The sequence below is a fragment of the Erythrolamprus reginae genome, chromosome 3 (genome assembly GCF_031021105.1).
Source record: "Erythrolamprus reginae isolate rEryReg1 chromosome 3, rEryReg1.hap1, whole genome shotgun sequence".
In the NCBI taxonomy this organism is placed as follows: Eukaryota; Metazoa; Chordata; class Lepidosauria; order Squamata; family Dipsadidae; genus Erythrolamprus; species Erythrolamprus reginae.
The window spans coordinates 99812176-99834381 of NC_091952.1; the positions used below are offsets into that span (position 1 = coordinate 99812176).

Here is a 22206-nt window from a genome sequence, read left to right on the forward strand (position 1 = left end):
TTGATAAATATTCTCAGTTCATATGGGTGACGATTGTACATTAAGGCAGCTTTTCATCTGATTTCTTAGACTAGTTAAGAATTGTGTGCATTTGAAAGAAAGAAAGATAGATGGATGGATGGATAGAAAGATAGATAGATAGATAGATAGATAGATAGATAGATAGATAGATAGATAGATAGATAGATAGAGGGGTAGATGATAGATAGATAGATAGATAGAAAGAAAGAAAGAAATAAAGGAAGGAAGGAAGAAAGGAAGAAAGAAAAAAGAATTGTGTGCATTTGGTCAAGTAAGAACTTTTTTTTAAAAAAAAAAATACAACACAGTGGGTAGAAGTTTCAGACAACTTTTAAACTCTGTGGAGCAATAGTTGTGATTTTGGAGGTTTGGAAGAATTTCCGAAAAACATAGATTAGAAGGGAATGCAGATACTTGGGATTGCAATTCTCATTTGTTCTGGTCGGTTTTGCTAATGATCAATGATTACAGGAGTGGTAAATCTCAAACAGCTGAGGAATGCCAGGTTACTTCTTGGATAATCTTCATAGTTCTGGGATTTGTTACACAATATAAGAAAGGTTTATCAGAAGGAGGACATTGTACAAACCATTTGATAAAAGAGAAGTTTTAAAGTGACTCACAATCCCTGGAAAGAGGCTCTCTCATAATAGTTTATGTGACATTTATTAGCTATATTTGGAGATAAACCAGCAACTGAAAGAATCTGGACTGGTGGCAGTGGAATTTTTTTTACATCACTATGGGAAAGGAGTGGGGTGCATACTCATATTTTATGTCTTAATAAGGCTTGTAAACCCCATGCTATTATTTATTTGATTATCCACAAAGACATAATGTCAAAGGAGCTTCCTCTGCTTTTTCCTTCCTAGGATAAGTTAGGTTTGAGCTTGTTAAAACATTTCCTTGGCCTCTTCAATACAATGACATGAAATGAGGAAGTGACTGAGATGCCAATTGTAACACCAGGAGGCTGATTACACCATTTCTCTGGCTCAGCTTCAGCATTTTTCATATCATCTGAGGGCTGTGGGGAAAGTGAAAGAAGTAGTACAGTATATTGCCTCCTATGGAGGATGTACATTAGAGGAGAGTACATTTTATTCTTCTAATGTCAGCAGCATCGAGTTCACTTGAAAAGGAGCTGAGATTGTGGGAACCTTGTCACCCCCCCTCCTTATAGTGAACTGGGGGAAATGTGGCATTTAAATTAAAGTAATCTAAGTAATATTATCTTGACAGTTTTTTACAGTGCCTGCTTTGAATAAATGTCAAGCCCATTAGATATATAGATATAAAACTGATAGATTAGTCAGACTTTTAGGGCAACATACAACTTAGAAACATAGAAACACAGAAGACTGACGGCAGAAAAAGACCTCATGGTCCATCTAGTCTGCCCTTATACTATTTCCTGAATTTTATCTTACAATGGATATATGTTTATCCCAGGCATGTTTAAATTCAATTACTGTGGATTTACCGACCACGTCTGCTGGAAGTTTGTTCCAAGGATCTACTACTCTTTCAGTAAAATAATATTTTCTCATGTTGCCTTTGATCTTTCCCCCAACTAACTTCAGATTGTGTCCCCTTGTTCTTGTGTTCACTTTCCTATTAAAAACACTTCCCTCCTGAACCTTATTTAACCCTTTAACTACCACCCGACCACACTGCTCACCCATTTTGAGACTGTCAGAAATCACTAACCCATAATCCTTCTTTTCTGAAGTTTTTGCTAACACAGAACTGCCAATGCAATACTCAGATTGAGGATTCCTTTTCCCCAAGTGCATTATTTTACATTTGGAAACTTTAGATTGAAATGGAGCTGGAACAAGGATTTCCAATTGAGGTTCTCCCAGGCCACATGCATATTGTGCCACACCAAAAGTTAAAATAAATGCAGTGCAAAAAAATACCCATTCTTATCTTGGTACTATAACATTTGTACTTGCCTGCTTTTCAAAATGTTCAAATAGCTTCTTTGCCTGTAAGGTTTCCAAGATAATAGCAGTAAAAAAAAAGGAGGGCAAGTTAACAACAGTAAAATTTACAACCCCCCCAAATATTACAATCAGGCAAAAATAACTTAACATCTCTGACTGCATTGCCAATATCTCTTTTGTTTTCTTCTTTGTAGGAAAGGCCTTTGACATCACCTATGTACGCCTAAAGTTCCATACCAGCCGTCCAGAGAGCTTTGCCATTTACAAGCGCACTCGGGAAGATGGCCCATGGGTGCCTTACCAATATTACAGCGGCTCCTGTGAGAAAACATATCAGAAACCCAATCGAGGTTTTGTCAAGAGTTGGGAAGACGAACAGCAGGCCGTTTGTACAGATGAGTTCAGTGACATCTCACCACTCACCGGTGGCAATGTGGCCTTCTCAACACTGGAGGGAAGGCCCAGTGCTTATAATTTTGATAACAGTCCTGTCTTGCAGGTAAGAAAACTAGGAATGGGATCAAACATTAAGACTGACATGTTTCGTTTCTTAATTTCCACGTCATTCCAAAATCTCGTCATTCTTTGTTTTTTTTCCCTAGGGAACCTGACACTTGCCATTCTGTATAGTCTCACTTTCTCCCCATTTTTGCCAACTGTCATGGCTTAAATTTGGTATGCAAGGAGAGGGATCATACTTCTTTGTCATCCCTCCCTATAAAAACCTACTTGACGTGGTTGCCAAAGATAATAGACATAGGGAAGAAATCAAGATGGAGGAGGAAGCATTCACTATGTGCAGGTTCCTATTTATTTAGTCAAGTCCTCAATTTATAAGAGACACCTTCAATATGGTACTTACGGCCCAGATTTGAATTTCCAATGGCCTCCCACCATCTTTCGGTAGTCACATGTCCACATTTTGGACACTCCGCAACCATCCCATATTTACGGTCATTGGCAACACCTCAGTCATGTAATCACAATTTATTGACATTTATTTCTGCTCTCCAACAAAAATACCCCAGAGCAAATACTTAATGACTTCAGCATTTGCTATACGACATACATTCATTTAAGAGTACGTGTATGAAGAGTGGAGAGGCTAGTTGTGTCAATGGGGAAGAATGCATGCATATGCAGTTAGGCAAGAAATGTATAAAGAATGCTGCCTTCAGAAGTTTCTCTAAAGCAACTTTTAACATGTAACAAATGATTTTGGATCATGAACAGACCAGTCTGGTCTAGAGGTCACAATTCGTTGCTTGTGCTAGGCAGTGAGTGCATATGTTTACGTGTACAGTGTTCCCTCGATTTTCGCGGGTTCAAACTTCGCGAATAGCCTATACCACGGTTTTTCAAAAATATTAATTAAAAAATACTTTGCGGGTTTTTTTTCTACACGGTTTTTCCCACCTGATGACGCCGTACGCCAAACTAATAATTTTTGCAAATAAATAACAAAAAAAAAATTGTTAATAAATAATGTTTATAAATATCAGGATCACCAAGTGTCTTATTCAATGCTGAGTACCAGTAATAATGGTGAGGAAATGGTTGTTAATGGAATGGGAAGTGGTAATTTAGGGGTTTAAAGTGTTAAGGGATGGCTTGTGATACTGTCCAAAGCCAAAAATGGTGTATTTACTTCCGCATCTCTACTTCGCAGAAATTCGACTTTCGCAGGCGGTCTCGGAACGCATCCCCCGTGAAAATCGAGGGAACACTGTATACTGAATTCAGAACAAGACTAGTAAAACTAGGATAATGTTTTAGTTCATAGTCAAGTTTCTAGCATTTTGGTGGGAGAAAACCAGTGCCAACTTCTAGCTAGTTAAATTTATAATGATTCACACCTCTAATGAGAAAACCAGAGTTTCCCTTTTAAGGAAAAAAGTTTTGCACTGAATTGTTATGATGTTTGTTTTCTCTCATGGGATGCATTAACTTCCTCTTCAAGTTATTGTTAACATAATTTTAAATCTATTCTACATAAATGAACAGGAAGAGTGTGAGATATTGTGAACAAAGAATGCTGCTATGCAGTGAAAGCATGTTACATTAGTTGTTTTTTGTTCTGAGAAAAAACAGAAGTTCAAGTTGGATATCCATTTGGAACAATGATGTCTTAAGCTTGCATTGGCTAGCAAACGAACCATGGCAAAGATAACGAGACCAAGCAAGGAATGCAAATTACGCATCAACACAGCACACAATGTAACCCGTTGTATTTACAATGTATTTTGGATATGCTATGTGTATGTTCGTGGAAAAGCAAAAGCAAATACTTATCTACGTATTAAAATTCTTTTATTTTGTCCCCCAATTTTTGGATTGAGAACCTGGAAACATCCCAGATGGTTTGGAACATAGGGCAGGGAAGGTGTGGCACAGAGCTAATTTCCACAGTATCCTCACATTCACAGGGATATAACTGGATTATATTGAGGGTAGTGAGATGACTCCAGTGTAATTCTAGACAGTGACTGGTGGTTCTTTGCACCATGCTTCTATGCTGTCTGTTTTGCTCTCTCTCTTATACATGCTCTCTCTTATACATGGCAATCCTTGCCTATATGGACCTGGAAAAAAAAAGAAATACAGTGATACCTCGTCTTAAAAACGCCTCGTCATACAAACTTTTCGAGATACAAACCCGGGGTTTAAGATTTTTTTGCCTCTTCTTACAAACTATTTTCACCTTACAAACCCAAGCCAATGCCACTGGCATGACCCGCCTCCGAACTTCTGTTGCCAGCACGCCCGTTTTTGCGCTGCTGGGATTCCCCTGAGCCTCCCCTCCATGGGAAACACCACTTCCAGACTTCCGCATTTTTGCGATGCTGCAGGGGAATCCCAGCAGTGCAAAAATGGGCGCTTCGCTGGCAACTGAAGTCCAGAGGTGGGGTTTCCCAGCGAGGGGAGCCTCAGCGAAGTCCGGAGGTGGGGTTTCGAGGACTTCTGTGTTTTTGTGATGCTGCAATTTCACTGATGCTCCCTTCACTGGGAAACCCCACCTCTGGACTTCCGTTGCCAGCAAAGCGCTCATTTTTGCGATGCTGGGATTCCCCTGCTGGGATTCCCCTGCAGCATCGCAAAAACACAGAAGTCCAGAGGTGGGGTTTCCCATGGAGGGGAGCCTCAGAGGAGTCCCAGCAGCGCAAAAATGGGGGCTTCGGCTGGCAAAAGGGGTGAATTTTTGGCTTGCATGCATTAATCGCTTTTCCATTGGTTCCTATGGGAAACATTGTTTTGTCTTACAAACTTTTCACCTTAAGAACCTCGTCCCGGAACCAATTAATTTTGTAAGACAAGGTATCACTGTACTTGGAGCAAAAGAAAACCCCATATAAAGATCTGAGGTTGGAACTAAGCTCACCCAAATGTTGATTAAATGTCCATTAAATGACACACTATATCAGGCTCCTCATTTCACCTTGCAGAAGAACCATAATCCCTATCCATGTGTGGAAGGCACCCATTGGGGAAGGTGGCACTACAGTTAAACCGTTTGATTTTGCATATCTGCTTGCAAAAAGTAACAGTACACAACAGATGGAATTGCAAAATATATCTGGGAATATAATGGTTGAGCTTGGTTAGCTGCAAAATAGTTGTGCCAAAATAGTTTGAAAAAATAATGCCAACCACCATTACATTTGCTTAATAAATGATTCTGTATTGATTCGGGTCTTTAAATATAGATGCAGTCCAAGAAGATTGTGACTTGCAGGTTTGACAAAATCACAACTCTAGCCATTTGGATTTTCATTGACACGTCTTTCCCAGTCTTCCATTCTGTTGGCCAATTAGCTTCCCCAGTTCGTGGTCCCTGAAGGCCAAGAGCTTGGTAATATAATGAACAAATTGAGCAAGACTTCTATTAATCACAGAGACTATCCCAGAGAGTACCCATTCCTCAGCTAGAAGTTTGGTGGCCAGCATGGCCACTAGAGGGCAATTCTGGCTGAAGAATTAGAATGTGGACTTGAAATCAAAATTGGTAATGCTAAGGTCATTCAAGGGGAACAAAATGAATTTCTTAATTGAGAAAACCATGATTTAGCCAAGAAAAGAAAAGAACAAAATATCAAGTTATATCACTCATTCCTTATTCCAAAGGTGTTTTTTTCAGGAGGCAACTGGATTTTCTTATTTTTTTCTTCTGAATCCTTTTAGCTTCTCATTCTAGAAGCTTCTTTGGCTCTGACAGGATAGTAGAGAAAGGAAAAATTTATATTCCTTGCAAACTTTCTTTTAGAGCAAGGGTGATAAACTCGTGGGCCCGATGCGTCACATGCTGGCCACACCCACCCCTGGTTTAACAAAGAGGGGGGGAGAGTAGCAATATATCACATGATGAAAATGTGGCACTGCGAGTTTGACACCCATTTTAGAGGGTCCTTGAAGCACTTGGAGGTTTATCTGTCTCCTCGGGATCACCTGAGTAATGCTCCCGGTTACCGTAGTCTGCAATTTTCCCACTGGAAATTCATTTCTACTTCCACACCATTCAAAGGGGGTTTATCCCAAATTGTATACCTAAATGCAACTTAGAGGAAAGTTTTGAAGTACGAGTCATCTAAGTTTGAAGATATTGCTTGTTGAGCTAGACCAGTGACTTTCAACCTTTTTTGAGCCGTGGCACATTTTTTACATTTACGAAACCCTGGGGCACATTGAGAGGGCGGGGTGGGGGGGTGGGTGCTAAAAAAAGTTTGGACAAAAAAATTCTCTCTCTCTTTCTCCCTTTCGCATTATTTCTCTCTCCCTCCCTCTTTCTCTCCCTCTTTCTCTCTCTCTCTCTCCATCCCTCTTTCTGTTCCTTCCTTCCTCTCTTTTTTGCTCCCTCCCTCCCTCCCTCCCTCCCTCTATGTCTTTCTCTCTCTCTCCTTCCCTCCCTCTGTTTCTCTCTCTCTCTCTTGCTTTCTTTCTCTCTCTCTTGCTTTCTTTTTCTTGTTCTCTTTCTCTCTCTCTTGCTTTCTCTCTCTTGTTCTCTTTATCTCTTGCTTTCTTTCTCTCTCTCTCTTGCTTTCTTTCTCTCTCTTCCTTTCTTTCTTTCTCTCTCTGAGCTTCGCGGCACACCTGACCATGTCTCACGGCACACTAGTGTGCCCCGGCACACTGGTTGAAAAACACTGAGCTAGACAATTACTTTTAAATAATTGTTTGGAGCTCAAAGGTTCTGTGTCCTATGCCTTCTGAAATCCAGCTTGTAAAATATAAAAAATTAACACTGTAGAGGCTAATAATTTCTCCTTCCTTTTATTTCATAGAAATCATGCTCAGTATCCCTTGTTTGATTTTTCTCCAGAAAGTGAAAAGTGGACAAAATTAGGTTTTGAGCATGGAAAATTCAGTATAACATACTGTCCAAATCATGTTTTCAAAATTGATAGCAAGTCAGACTTTCAAGATGTTCTAATATTCCAAATATGCGGAGGATTTCCATTTTGTCATCTGCAGAATCCAATTGATATTTCTGCTGCTAATCCTTTAAAGTCCAGATAATATCACAAATCTTCACTGAAAATAATTTTTGCAAAAATGTATAGACATGTTTCCTCCCACACACATAGCATGCATTTCTGATGAATTAATTCATGTTACATGATATTTCAAAATAGCAGTTTTAGACTGGGGTGTCTCTGTCTCTATAGGTCTGTGTATATATAGAAACATTTCATACAGTAAACAAAGTGGTTTTAGAGCCCCTTGCAGTAATAGTAATACAGGGAAACAGGTATCATATTCTTTACAAAATAATTATAAATAGTAATTAATACACAATTATTAGAATGCACTGAACTAGATATTCAAAAATTTAGGGATATTCAAAATATTGAATGTCAGCGGAAGTTTGGATTCTGATATCTATGTGCCATACCTGTATAAATTTAAAATTATTAAAGAGCATTTTCAGTGCATTGTGTATTTATGTAACTTGTACTAATAAAGTCTATGGAGAGGGGCGGCATAAAAATCTAATAATAATAATAATAATAATAATAATAATAATAATAATAATAATAATAATAATAATAATGGAGAATATTTATAACTCAGAGTTGAACTTGTATTAACGAATTGATGGTCTGGTTGGGAAATTCTGGGAGTTGAAGCAAAGCTGGCTGATGAATTCTGGGAGTTGAAGTCCACAAGTCTTAAAGCTGACAGGTTGGAGACCTTTGGTCTGAATAATTGTTGGAGATCTGATACATTGCAGCAAAGGTTTGAATGATGTGGTCTCATGCTGTAATGATTTCCTTTTGAACAAACCTTATTTCATATTCAATATTAGCTTTATTTGCAATGATTATTGAAGATGCTCATTTATGCACCAGAGATTTGAAAACCAGCTGGAAGACAATAAAAATAGCTATTGCTTGCTTTTATGATCTCTCACAGGCACAGGCACAGGTTTTTGTTAGTTATATTTTGGTCAGAAAAGATGATACTTCTTCTTTATTTAAGTAATTAACCCAAGAGCCCTATTAGAAAAACAGATGAGAACCGTGGACTATGCATGTTAAATTAAGGACTTAATTTTGCATTATTTCCTCATTAAGTAAACTCCAACATATTAAATTATACAACATATCAAAAGCAAAGCATCTGCTTTAGGGGCTAAAGAATGTTACATGCTGTTTGGTAATGTCAGTTTCAACTTAGCCGCTCCGAGTCTCCGGAGAGGGGCGGCATACAAATCTAATTAATTAATTAATTAATTAATTAATTCATACATACATACATACATACATACATACATACATACATACACACACACATACACTTATTTCATGGCAAATTGTGATTCTTTGATGAAAAGATACCAGTACTTTTTGGCTGTAGCTGATGTCATAGTATCTTTTGCTAAAAAGGAATTACTCTAGTATTTTAAAACTGTATTCAAAAAGATCTTTCTCTGTTTTGTCTTTAGTCAATGTAACTCAGGTTTTAGTTCTTTTTCTATCTCTTCACTACCACCACCACTACCCCATATATGTGGCTCTTAATTGTCTTTCTTCCCACTTCCTTTAAATGATGTTGCTTAGCCTCAGCAACCTTAACATGTATGAGTGTATACACAACTCAAAAGTTGCTAAGATTGAGAAAGAATGATTTAAATGACCTTTGGTTTCTTCACATTTGGAAAGCAGTGGCTTTTATGAATACTAAGTTTTTCTTGTGGTTTTCTTGGTCATAACTGATTTAGATTATGTGGTTTAACTTCCATTTTCTCTTGCAGGAGTGGGTTACAGCTACAGATATCAGAGTAAGCCTCAATCGCCTGAATACCTTTGGAGACGAAGTATTTAATGACCCCAAGGTTCTCAAATCCTATTATTATGCAATTTCTGATTTTGCTGTGGGTGGCCGGTAAGTAATAAATCCCAAGTGATTCTCTTTCTAAAAACTTAAATAATTTCTTGCTTAGGGCTGTCTTTCTCAAACTCTTGTGCAGGATGAGGTTTTCTGGGAGTTAAAATCCACACGTCTTAAAATTGCTGAGGTTGAAAAACACTATTTTAGGGCTTTGGCGTGATTTCAGCCTCTCTCTGAAACAGGTTTTTTAAAAACTCTTGTTTTTTAAAAATTGTGATATAATAAAAATGTTGCTATAGCTTTATATTCATATTTAACTGATCCAGGAATTATTTCTGTACCCGTAACTTTATTTGAACTTTATTCACACTAAATTTCATCTTGCTTTGGATGCTTATGAAAATAAATGTCTTGCTTTTAACTGTTACATGCTGATCATGCTATATCTCTGATTTAAGCACAGTATCTGTTCTAATGTGACTAATATAATCGACACATAGAAGAAAATTCTCTTGTTATTCCACTCTGATATTTTCCATTAATTACAATTCCTTCTCTACCTTCTGGCTCAGTTTGTAAGCCGAAAATCTTCCTTAAAATTTTATCTACTACTTTTCCGTAACATTCATTAGTCATAGCAACAACTTTCAGTAATCTTGTAAGATGGGCCAATATCTATATCCTCAAATTGAGATGAGAGAGGGAATGGGAGAAGGGAGAAGGGGAGGTATATCAATTGGTGAGATAAAAGTTGAGCTTAGGGATGTGTATTGCTTCTAAAGATAGTAATAAGCATGCATTTCTTCACTTTGAAATGGCTTTATTGTCTGATCATGTTCATGCTTCCAAAAGGCATAGTCATGATCTGCTATGCTTGATGAATCAGCATTTCATATTGGCTTTCAATGGAATTTACGGCCCTCATTATGTCATTATCCTTGTTTTAAAAATGAAAATAGAATAAATGTTCACTCTTAGAATCCTAGGCATAACAGATCAGCTAAGTTTGTGAAGTACTTAAGCTGCTTCTAAAATGTTATTTAAATAATTCAGAAGTCAGTAAGCAAGAAATAGAGCTTAATATATTCAGTCAGGAACATGTCAGACTAAATTTTAACCATATATGTCTCTGTCAACTTCAACAGATAGCTCTTAGTTTTAAGAATAAAGTACAAAACCCAGCAAATTTGTCTTAAGATGTACATTGTATTCTGAAGCAGAATTGGTGAAATTGCTATTTGTCTACCTCTTGCCTTGCTGGGAAGAATTTTGTAATTTACGTCCAGATAGGAACTCTGGGAGACCAGCTTTGGCCACAGAGCTCTGTCAAGACAGTTCAGTACATACACTTGCTTGGAAAATTAGAAAAACATAATTCCTCAAGCATAGCACAACTACATTATTAAACTTCCATTATTTAATTTGAAATTTAAAAAGCTTTGGTATTTTTTAAAGTAATTGCAATCTTGGTTCAGCATGGGCAATTATTTGACAAAACTAAGGTTATCCTCTCAGTCCTTTTTATTAAGAAGCTTGCACTGTAGCAAGATCTTCTCTCTTCTGGTGCACCAGTTGCGGCCCTATTTGGGACCGGGAGTCACTGCTCACAGTCACTCATGCCCTCATCACCTCGAGGCTCGACTACTGCAATGCTCTCTACATGGGGCTACCTTTGAAAAGTGTTCGGAAATTTCAGATCGTGCAGAATGCACCTGCGAGAGCAGTCATGGGCTTCCCCAAATATGCCCATGTTACACCAACGCTCCGCAGTCTGCATTGGTTGCCGATAAGTTTCCGGTCACAATTCAAAGTGTTGGTTATTACCTATAAAGCCCTTCATGGCACCGGACTAGATTATCTCAGGGACCGCCTTCTGCTGCACGAATCCCAGCGACCAGTTAGGTCCCACAGAGTGGGCCTTCTCCGGGCCCCGTCAACTAAACAATGTTGTTTGACGGGACCCAGGGGAAGAGCCCTCTCTGTGGTGGCCCCGGCCCTTTGGAACCAATTCCCCCCAGAGATTAGAATTGCCCCCACCCTCCTCGCCTTTCGTAAACTTCTTAAAACCCACCTCTGCTGTCAGGCATGGGGGAACTGAGATATTCTTTCCCCCTAGGCCTTTACAATTTACGCATGGTATGTCTGTCTGTATGTATGTTTGGTTTTTATAATAAGTTTTTTTTTAGTTATTTTAGTATTGGATTGGATTGTTACATGCTGTTTTTATCATTGTTGTTAGCCGCCCCAAGTCTACGGAGAGGGGCGGCATACAAATGCAATAAACAAACAAACTAATAAACTAATAAATAAATAAATTAATTAATTAATTAATTTTCCTAAAATCTGTTTTGTCTTATAGATGCAAATGCAATGGCCATGCCAGCGAGTGTGTGAAAAATGAATATGGAAAGCTTGCCTGCAATTGCAAACACAATACCTTTGGGGTTGACTGTGAGAAATGCCTTCCTTTCTACAATGACCGGCCTTGGCGAAGAGCAACGGCTGAGAGTGCCAGTGAATGTTTACGTAAGTGTGTATTGGGGTGGTTTTAAAATAATCTGCTTTTATCACAAGAGGCCAGATCTTTCTGCCAAATTATTTCACCACTTCCTACTGTCAAGAGGGTGGCAGCCAATTTTAAGGGCCTTCAATAAGTTTTCTTCCATTTTCCTCTTGGCAAATTGTAGTACTTCCTGTCCTGGATATTCTATATCAGTGCAAAAGCATAGCATATTTTTAACTTTACCCCAGATGTCTTTGTTCATGTTATCTCTTGGTGTCTGATAAAAATGTCTTGGGAATTGCAGAAAGTTAGGTAATTTTCCTGTTGGTATCTCAAAACTAGATCACATTAACCTACTGCAGGTTTGTTCTCTTTGTTTATTTTTAGTAAATTTAACTGTTGTGAAATAAGTTCAGTTCTCGTTAATATAGTGTTGATTTACTATGGAATTCTGGGCTCAACCAGTTATAACTGAAGCCATTATTTAGTGTGCCAAAATAAATAGATAAGGTAACCCAGATTTTTAATCTCAAGAATAGGGAAGTATTCAAATTAAGCTGATAAACAGCCGGTCCTCAAAATTTAATTACAGTCTTTTGATGCTAATAGTATTAAAAAGTATCAAGGTGTCATGAAATATGTTTGAACCTTGTCTCCTGATTACTTGAAATTATATTTTGAAATCTCTGCAGCTTCTAAGCTTCCATAGATATTATCTCCATCCAGGATGCCCATAGTGTGGGGAGTCAAAAGAGTCAAGATGGGAAATACAGTGTTCCCTCGATTTCTGCGGGGGATGCATTCCGAGACCGCCCGCGAAAGTCGAATTTCCGCGAAGTAGAGATGCGGAAGTAAATACACCATTTTTGGCTATGGACAGTATCACAAGCCTTCCCTTAACACTTTAAACCCCTAAATTACCATTTCCCATTCCCTTAACAACCATTTACTCACCATTATTACTGGTACTCACCATTGAATAAGACACTTAGTGATCCTGATATTTATAAACATAATTATTTATTAACAATAATTAATTTTTTTGTTATTTATTTGCAAAAATTATTAGTTTGGCGATGACATATGATGTCATTGGGTGGGAAAAACCATGGTATAGGAAAAAAAGCCGCAAAGTATTTTTTAATTAATATTTTTTGAAAAACCGTGGTATAGGCTATTCGCGAAGTTCGAACCCGCGAAAATCGAGGGAACACTGTACAACTGTGTGATCAAAGTTCTGATTCTTTGTCGCTTTTGATCACAACCCTCCCTCTTAGCATTTATGACCCCTTCTTCACAGATGCCCTTGTTCACATCCATGAACTTTAAAGACATCATAAACTCTTTGGTTGAAGATTAACAGTGGTAATAGTTTTCTCAAAGCTGAAAAAAACCCCTTCCATTGGTTTTTGGAATTCCTGCAGAATTGGGTCAAAGACATAATTAAAACGTATCTTTTCAAATAAGGTATTACAGAAAATAAAGTAATTGAGCAATTCACACATCACAAAGTGTTGATAAAAAGGTAAAATGTATGGATTCAGTGTAAAATGCTGAACCCCCCCCCAAAAAAAAAACCCATTGAAAAGTAACAATTGATTGCTAGAAAATCAGTTTAGAGTCAAAGGGTAATTGAGTGATTTGTAATTGTTAAAATTAATTCTGAAACATACAATTTTCAGCACAACCAAAAAGGTTCAGGTGACTGTTTTTTTAAATTAATTGGCGAAACAACTAATGTTAATATTCCTAGAAATTTGGTGGTGTCAAAAATAATTTTAGAACAGATTTACAATAGTTTGTTGTAAGTGTATAGCTGAAGAGTGCCATAATGACACCTGAACATCTATTATAAAGTGACAGTATCAGCATATCACCTGGCAAATATTCCTTCCCCCCCCCCCCCCCCCCCCCCATAATTTCCTCAAGAATGAAATTTCTGATCTACTTATACCAAACCACTTGACAAAGTGACTTCTTTCACTTGGCTGCTGGTATACAGTTCCGTCTTTCTGGTTTAGTTTTGATTTTGTTCTGGGTCATTCTTTGTCAACTGGACCAGGTGAAATTGAAGCCTTATTTGAAAAGAAACCACGACAAAAGCAATATATATGATAGAAAAAAACGTGTTCTGTCCGGTGAAATAAAAATGAAGATGATTGGAAAAAAACTTGTCCTTTCTAATGAAGACGATTGAAGATAGTGAAACAGAGTTCTCTGTTTTCTCACCTTCAATCATCTTAATTTTTATTTCATTAGAAAGAGCACATTTTTTTCTATCATATATGTTGTGATGGTTTCTTTTCTAATAAGGCTGCAAAAATCAGTCAAGTGGACTCTTGGTCCACTTGACAAAGAATGGCCATTCTGCAAAGATTTATTTTGGTCTGTGGACATTGAAAACATAAATTTTAGATTTTTTTTTAGCATTTTGTTGAAAATTGTGCTATAAAAACAATCCTGTTTTAAGTGCTAATTCTTCTTCCATAGAATAGAGCACAATTTATGAAATCTAGCAATGCCTAAGATATTAAAAATATGTCGTATTTGGAGCCTAAAAACAAATTTAAAGTGAAAATGGTTGCAAGCAGCCCGGGGGGGGGGTATTTCTGATTTTAAAAAACCAATAAGCATCATTCTTTTCAGTTCATTTATATTTTTCTTATGTTCAGAAATGTTCAAACTACCAATCCCACACCAACTTTAGTAAAATTGAATGCATTTTGCAGGCTAAACTATGTATAAATTGAAAACAAGTTCACAAAAAAGGGGGGGCTGCCTTTTATGATCAAAATAAACCAATAAGCATTATTTTTTTCAGTTCAATTTTCATTTCATTGTGTGCAGAAATGTTCAGACTACTTTCCAAGTGAAAAAGGTTTTCAAATTGACCAAACATAAGCATTTCAAATGAAGAATTTTCGGTCTGGGTCAGGGTGACCCGGGAACACAACTTTAGGGACTTTTCTTTTTCAGCAAGAAAGAACCCCCCCTCAAAAAAATTTCTCATAGAGAGAACCCCTGAAATGATGCAAAGTCATGAAAATTTCAAGTTTCAGATATGCAGGGAAAATTTTTTACGGGGTCTCAAACTTTGATTTCGGGTCTCACAGACCCGAACAGAACAGCAGGGTTTTAAACCAAGGACTGTGAATTAGCATGTATTAGCAGCATCAGTTTCTGAGACCTTGGGAACAGTCTACTACTCTTAGTTCCTAAAACTTACTCAGTGAGCTGAAAAATAACTTAATTCAACATCTGTTCTGTATGTCAATATCTCTAACAGTGATAGGGAGGGAAAAGAGAGAGTTTTTCTGCTAAATCAAATTGTAATACAAGTAGTCCCAGAAATAATTAAAAAAAAAACATTTGAAGCTAAAAAAAATGCTGCTTCAGGATTCTGTCTTGCTTAAAAATAAATATAAATATAATGCACAAATAATTTCCCATGGAAGACTTTTAAGATAAATTGTACTGTTAAGGTAAATCCTTTTAGTAACAAATCTAAGTACAGTGGTATCTCTACTTACGAACTTAATTTGTTCCGTGACCAGGTTCTTAAGTAGAAAAGTTTGTAAGAAGAAGCAATTTTCCCCATAGGAATTAATGTACAAGCAAATAATGTATGTGGTTGGGGAAACCACAGGGAGGATGGAGGCCTTGTTTCCTCCAAGAAGATTCCTAGAGAGGCCCCATGGAAACGTCTCCCCGCCTTTTCCGGCCCTGTTTCAACCCAGAAGATTCCTAGAAAGGCCCCACAGAGGTTTTTTCCCCTGCCTTTTCCGGTTACAGTTTCAGAAGCTTGGGTTTGTAAGTGGAAAATAGTTCTTGAGAAAGGGCAAAAAAATCTTGAACGCCCGGTTCTTATCTAGAAAAGTTCGTAAGTAGAGGTGTTCTTAGGTAGAGATACCACTGTATTGGGATTTTTGATAACATATGATCTAGAGCAATGAGTAATGGGCAGGTATCCTCCCGAGAATTATACAATGATCCAGGTGATAGCTCAATATATAACACTTTCTTTGCCCAACCAGGCATGGAATGAGCTAGTTAGCCTAGAATGACAGTGCTTATCCATGGCATGTTTGGTATGCTGCAGTTGCACACCCATTGATTATGGGTTGAAATTACTCTCCACTCTGAAGTGGATAAACTCCAGAAGAGATTGGTTTTTGAAAACACAACATACTTTTTTCTTGTTATAAGAAGTGTGCTCTAATCCACAGGTTTGAAAATTCAATAGTAAATCTTGGAGAAATTGAAAGAATATTTTTGGAATGATCCCTTGCTTCCCAGCTTTCATTCCAGTGGTCTGTGTAAATCTGTGACTTCAGCTGAAAGTGTAATAAAGCCAATGGTGAATGGCTCTTGTTTTGCTTCACATCCTAGACATGAGCAGTTACATCTGTCTGTACTAAAGAAAGCAGAAGTAAATCTTTTTTTTTCTTTTCTCACAGGATGCAGCTGGGGGGGAGTCTGGTCTCATTGTTATCTTTCCCTGAAGTTTGCATGCCAGAGAGCAGAGTAACTGCGTGGGAGGGCTGTGGGAAGGGTAGAAACAGCAGCACAGCTGGGAAGTCAGCTTGGTGGAAACTCCAGGGCAATCAGCAACATCTCCCAAGCCCAACGTTTAGTCTGTGTGCTAGTCATTTTATAGTGGGCAATGAAGTCAACCATGCAAATGGAAGCAGAGCAGTTGCACCAAAATGGCCCTTATTATTACAGAATATGCACCACCACCTACCCCCTTGGGTAGTTTCATTTCTTGCCTACTTAGCTGGAAAGAAGAGACCATTTGTGGAATTAGTGAATTTTAGTCTGTATTCCCAATTATACAGATATATAAATGGATCACATAGGACATTTTCTGGTTGTAAGTCAAAGTTTAGCAAAGAATTCATGAACGAGAGGAATTCAGAGTTCCACGCTGAAGTATCTTCAGCACAGATTCCCATATCTTGGCTTGCATTCAAGATTTGAGAGAAATTAAGTTGAGTTAGAAACATAGAAACATAGAAGACTGACGGCAGAAAAAGACCTCATGGTCCATCTAGTCTGCCCTTATACTATTTCCTGAATTTTATCTTACAATGGATATATGTTTATCCCAGGCATGTTTAAATTCAGTTACTGTGGATTTATCAACCACGTCTGCTGGAAGTTTGTTCCAAGGATCTACTACTCTTTCAGTGAAATAATATTTTCTCACGTTGCTTTTGATCTTTCCCCCAACTAACTTCAGATTGTGTCCCCTTGTTCTTGTGTTCACTTTCCTATTAAAGTTTCTTCAGTACAGATTCCCATATCTTGATTTGCATTCAAGATTTGAGAGAAATTAAGTTGAGTTATGAAAGAAAAAGCTCTTATTATTTTTTTTCCATTTTGGGAGGGTGGAGCAGGGAATCCACTCATCCTGGCCCTTCTCAGTTTGCTTTATTCAAAGGCCATTCTGGCTGTGAAAGAATGGGAAATAAATTATGAGAATTAAAGTCCAACACATCTGGATGTTGGGAACATTTGACATAGGTTTTTTTTGTTTTTTGTTTCTCATTCAAAACCAATTTAAGGTCTTCTGCTGTAGTCAGAGCTTTAGCTTTCTAATCCAGGGGCTTCACTGGTTCTCTCCAGCTGTGGTACTTGTGGTATTTTGTGAGGTAGGAAAAGAGAAACCACAGTAATGTGTATTGTTTTTTAAAGCAGCCTAAATCTAAAGGGGGATGAAAGAAGTGATTCATGTTTTCAACCTGATAAAAATAGAATTTTCATTGAGCAGGAAAAAAAATTCTGTCACCATAAACAGGTAGGAATAATTTGATTTCCCAACCTCTGCCTGTCATTTTTCATTCCTGGGCCATTCTAATTACCGTATATACTCGAGTATAAGCCGACCCGAGTATAAGCCGAGGCACCAATTTTTGCCACAAAAACTGGGAAAACGTATTGACCCGAGTATAAGCCGAGGTTAGAAAATGCAGTGGCTACTGGTAACTTATAAAAATGGAAAACAATAAAATTACATTAATTGAGACATGTTTTAGAATATTTATTTTAAAGAAAACCAGTAAACTAGCTCTGTAAATTTAAAAGAGGGTAAACAAATTAACAATATTAACAATAAATTAAAAAGTAAAAAAAGTAGCTCGATCAGGAACAAAGCTAAAACCTAACAGTTAAAATCCTTCAAAACTGGATTCCTTCTCATCATTAATTGGATTTACATTATTGTTCTGTTTTTATATATGCTGTGAGCCACCCTGAGTCCTTGGAGAGGGATTGCATACAAATCCAATTAAATAAATAAACAAACAAACAAACAAATAAATAAGTGTATCCAAAGAAGAGCTTCAGCATTAGCTGCTGTGAGGTTATCAGCATAGAAAACCAGATAGATAGATAGATAGATAGATAGATAGATAGATAGATAGATAGATAGATAGATAGATATAGATAGAAAGATAGATAGACAGACAGACAGACAGAAAAATAGATAGATAGATAGATAGATAGAAATAGATACAGATAGATAGATAGATAGATATAGATAGAAAGATAGATAGACAGATAGACAGACACACAGACAGATAGAAAAATAGATAGATAGATAGATAGATAGAAATAGATACAGATAGATAGATAGATAGATAGAAAGAAAAATAGATAGATAGAAAAATAGATAGATAGAAAGATAGAAAAATAGATAGATAGAAATAGATACAGATAGATAGATAGATGATAGATAGATAGATAGATAGACAGATAGATATAGATAGAAAGATAGATAGACAGACAGACAGACAGACAGACAGACAGACAGATAGAAAAATAGATAGATAGATAGATAGATAGATAGATAGATAGAAATAGATACAGATAGATAGATAGATAGATAGATAGAAAAATAGATAGATAGAAAAATAGATAGATAGAAAAATAGACAGATAGAAAAAGAATTCCTGTCTAGCTCTGCCTCATAACACATTATTAGATCCTATCCAAGCAAGGACAGCAACTACCACAAAATACCATTTTTTAAACAGTTTAAATCCTTTCAAAGGAGGGGGAGGAGAATCTGACAGCAGGGGGCCTTTTTAATCCGACTAAGGGTAATGCAGATAGAGCAAAGAATAGTTACTCACCATTGCTTTTTCCCTCTCTCGGTTGGAGCAAATGGCTGCCTCATTTGCTTGAGGCAGGGAGAGGAACTACGGCGTGCCAGAGGGGACAAAAGCTGGTGCCTCCTCGCTCTGGCTCAAGCAATGGCGCCCTCGTGTGGTGACTTTGTCAATAACCCGAGTATAAGCCAAGGCTGTGTTTTTCAGCCCATTTTTTGGGCTAAAAAACTCGGCTTATACTCGAGTATATACGGTACCTGAACTGAGCAATTCATTTTATAAAAGAATTTGAGTTCCCAGGTCATATTAACTGTCAGCAGTATTGTAGTGGTAAGTTGACGATTTGGAAAAGAATTTTAATCCTTCCCCCAATTTCACAGCCTTTTAAACTAACCAACACTCCGCAGTCTGCATTGGTTGCCGATCAATTCTCCGGTCACAATTCAAAGTGTTGGTTATGACCTATAAAGCCCTTCATAGCATCAGACCAGAATATCTCCGGGACCGCCTTCTGCCGCACGAATCCCAGCGTCCCACAGAGTTGGCCTTCTCCGAGTCCCGTCGACTAAGCAATGTCGTTTGGCGGGACCCAGGAGAAGAGCCTTCTCTGTGGCGGCCCCGACCCTCTGGAACCAGCTCCCCCCAGATATCAGGGTTGCCCCCACCCTCCTTGCCTTTCGCAAGCTCCTTAAAACCCACCTCTGTCGTCAGGCATGGGGGAATTGAAATTTCCCTTCCCCCTAGGCTTATAGAATTTATATATGGTATGCTAGTATGTATGAGTGGTTCTTTAAATTGGGGTTTTTTAGATTGTCTTTTAATATTAGATTTGTTTACATTGTCTTTTTATATTGTTGTTAGCCGCCCCGAGTCTTCGGAGAGGGGCGGCATACAAATCTAATAAATAAATAAATAAATAACCTAGGTTTGTGCTCTCCGACATACAGGTTGTAACTGTAATGGACGGTCACAGGAGTGTTACTTTGATTCTGAGCTGTACCGATCCACCGGCCATGGAGGCCACTGCACAGGATGTTTTGGTAACACTGATGGACCAAACTGTGAAAGATGTCGGGAGAACTTCTACCGCCTGGGGAGTGAGGAGAGCTGCTTGCCATGTAATTGCAGTCCTGTAGGTAAGTATTAAGGAGACTGCTTTTCTGCATTTACACTTTTTCTCCAATAATGTTTTCCGTAATATTGAAACGAGGGTGTTTGCAGCATACTCCTAGGTTTACAAATACTGGATTGTGTGTGGTGGAAATGTATTAAATCATAATGTATGTGATTGAAGCTCTTGGTAAATTACACTAAAGTGGAAAGCTAAGTGCTATGGCCAGAACTGGAAATATATGGAAACAGTATCCGTATGTTGTAAAACTACACTACACAGGTCTAAATTTAGGGCTTAGTTTAAGGTCTCAATTAGGAATGGATAACTTTTTGGATGGCTCTAGGTCACATTTTATTTTATTTTATTCTGCAGCCAAAGGCTACATTGAATTCAACATTAATGCAAACTAGTCAAGGAAATATTAGGCCCTGTTGGGGTAGAGGTGTATTCTTACTTTAGAACCCTTTTAATTTTATTTGAGGGATTTGGGTGGCATTTTCTAATTTAAAATGTGAGGATATGGCCATATATTGGTAATTGAGAGAGCTGAAAGCACTACAGATGGTCCTCGCTTTACAACCTTAATTGGGACCATCAGTTCTGTTGCTAAACAAAGCAGTCACAAAGCAAAGTATCAAGCAACCATCCCAGTTAGTGATGGCAATTGCATTGTTAGGCAAGGGCGTCATGTCACCATGACATACAAATTCCTGCTAACTTCCACCTTGATTTTGCTTGCTAGAATCTGATTAGGAGGGTCACCAATGGCGATTATGTGACCATGGGAAATTGCAACTATTATTAATATGCAATGGTTGCCTAAGGTTCAAATCGTGATCATGGGGATGCTGTGGAAGTCATAAGAGCAAGGATTCATTGTACATTACTTTTTTCCAATGTCAATGTAACTTCAACGAGTTGCTAAACAAAAGGTCATTGTTTTGGAGGATGAATGATAGTTTGGGCTTCAGCTGACCATGTGTGTCCTCAGTTTCAATCTTAATCACACAATAAGCATGATGTGCAGAGCTTTGCATTTGGACATTAATAAGGGATTTAGATATACGACTGAAAGCATCAAATAAGTTATGCATACTCTCAATCAAGACATTATCCAATTTTCAGGTTTAAAAATCATTCACGGAATCAATCTGAGATCTCCAAATACCAGGCTGATGCAAATTGCTTTAGTTTTGTTTCAAGTATAAATAGTGGAGCATCCGGGTAGAGTCATACTGGTATATCGTGTTTTATCATGCATTCAAGAATAATTTACAAACTTCAGTAAAACCCTTTAATACATTTCATAGCACCCAGGCAATCAGTATGTATTTAATCTGTAGGTTGATTATTTTGGGATAATATTTTGAGCTTGATTTAAGATAATATTTTTGTCTGAGTAATTATTTCTAAATAATTATAGACTAGAAAGAAGAATGTTGATTGTACATGCTAAAGGCTTCAATAAGCTAAATAATTCCCTCTTGTTTAAACTCTGTGGGTTGCTTCTGTTTGGAAAAAAAATTGCCTAAAGGTGAATTAAAGACATCTTTGAAAATCAGGAGTTAGTTTCTCTTTGTTCAATCTCTCAAGAAAAGTTTATTTTATGTATTTGTTTGTTTGTTTTGTCAAGCGTATTTTATATTTTATGGTTTCTTTTTAATTATAGAAATAGAATGATGTGCTAAACTTTCAATTTCCCCCCTCTCAATTTGGTATGCCGCAAACTTTATAGATAGGTTGTTCATTAAATGAAGATGTGTTTTTCTCTATTTTTTTTCCTTCTTTCCTTTTTAACTTTTGTTTCCTGTTGATTTTACGGATTAAATAGATTAACAGGTTGAATTAAAATGAATAATTAACTAACCAATTATACACTACCAATTTTTTCTTTTTTTTAAAAAAAGTACTGTCAAATATTTGTTTTACTGAGGGGTTTTAAGTGATAATAATCAATTAAGAGTGTGTTTTGAAAAATTATACATATAGCTTTTTGATTAAGTTTTCTTTCTCCTTTTTTAAATATATAGAGATATAGAGATACAGTATATTACTTTTTATTGGATTGCTTAGTATTCTTCTTTGATATTGTATTATTGTATTCAACTTGTATTTCTTTTTTTCATTCTTTCATTGTATTACTGTATTATTGTATTCATTTTAATTATAGTTGTTATAACA

The 22206-nt window shown here is 37.2% G+C and overlaps 1 protein-coding gene across 1 annotated transcript in view; it reads left to right on the plus strand.

Moving 5' to 3' along the window:
* The window catches only part of LAMC1 (laminin subunit gamma 1), a 200949-nt gene that overhangs the window by 104444 nt on the left and 74299 nt on the right, over positions 1-22206 (plus strand). The window contains exons 2-5 of the mRNA XM_070746294.1: positions 2165-2469; positions 9220-9350; positions 11656-11822; positions 19859-20047. Of these exons, the coding sequence (XP_070602395.1) occupies positions 2165-2469; positions 9220-9350; positions 11656-11822; positions 19859-20047 (792 nt within the window). The remainder of the gene's footprint in view (positions 1-2164; positions 2470-9219; positions 9351-11655; positions 11823-19858; positions 20048-22206) is intronic.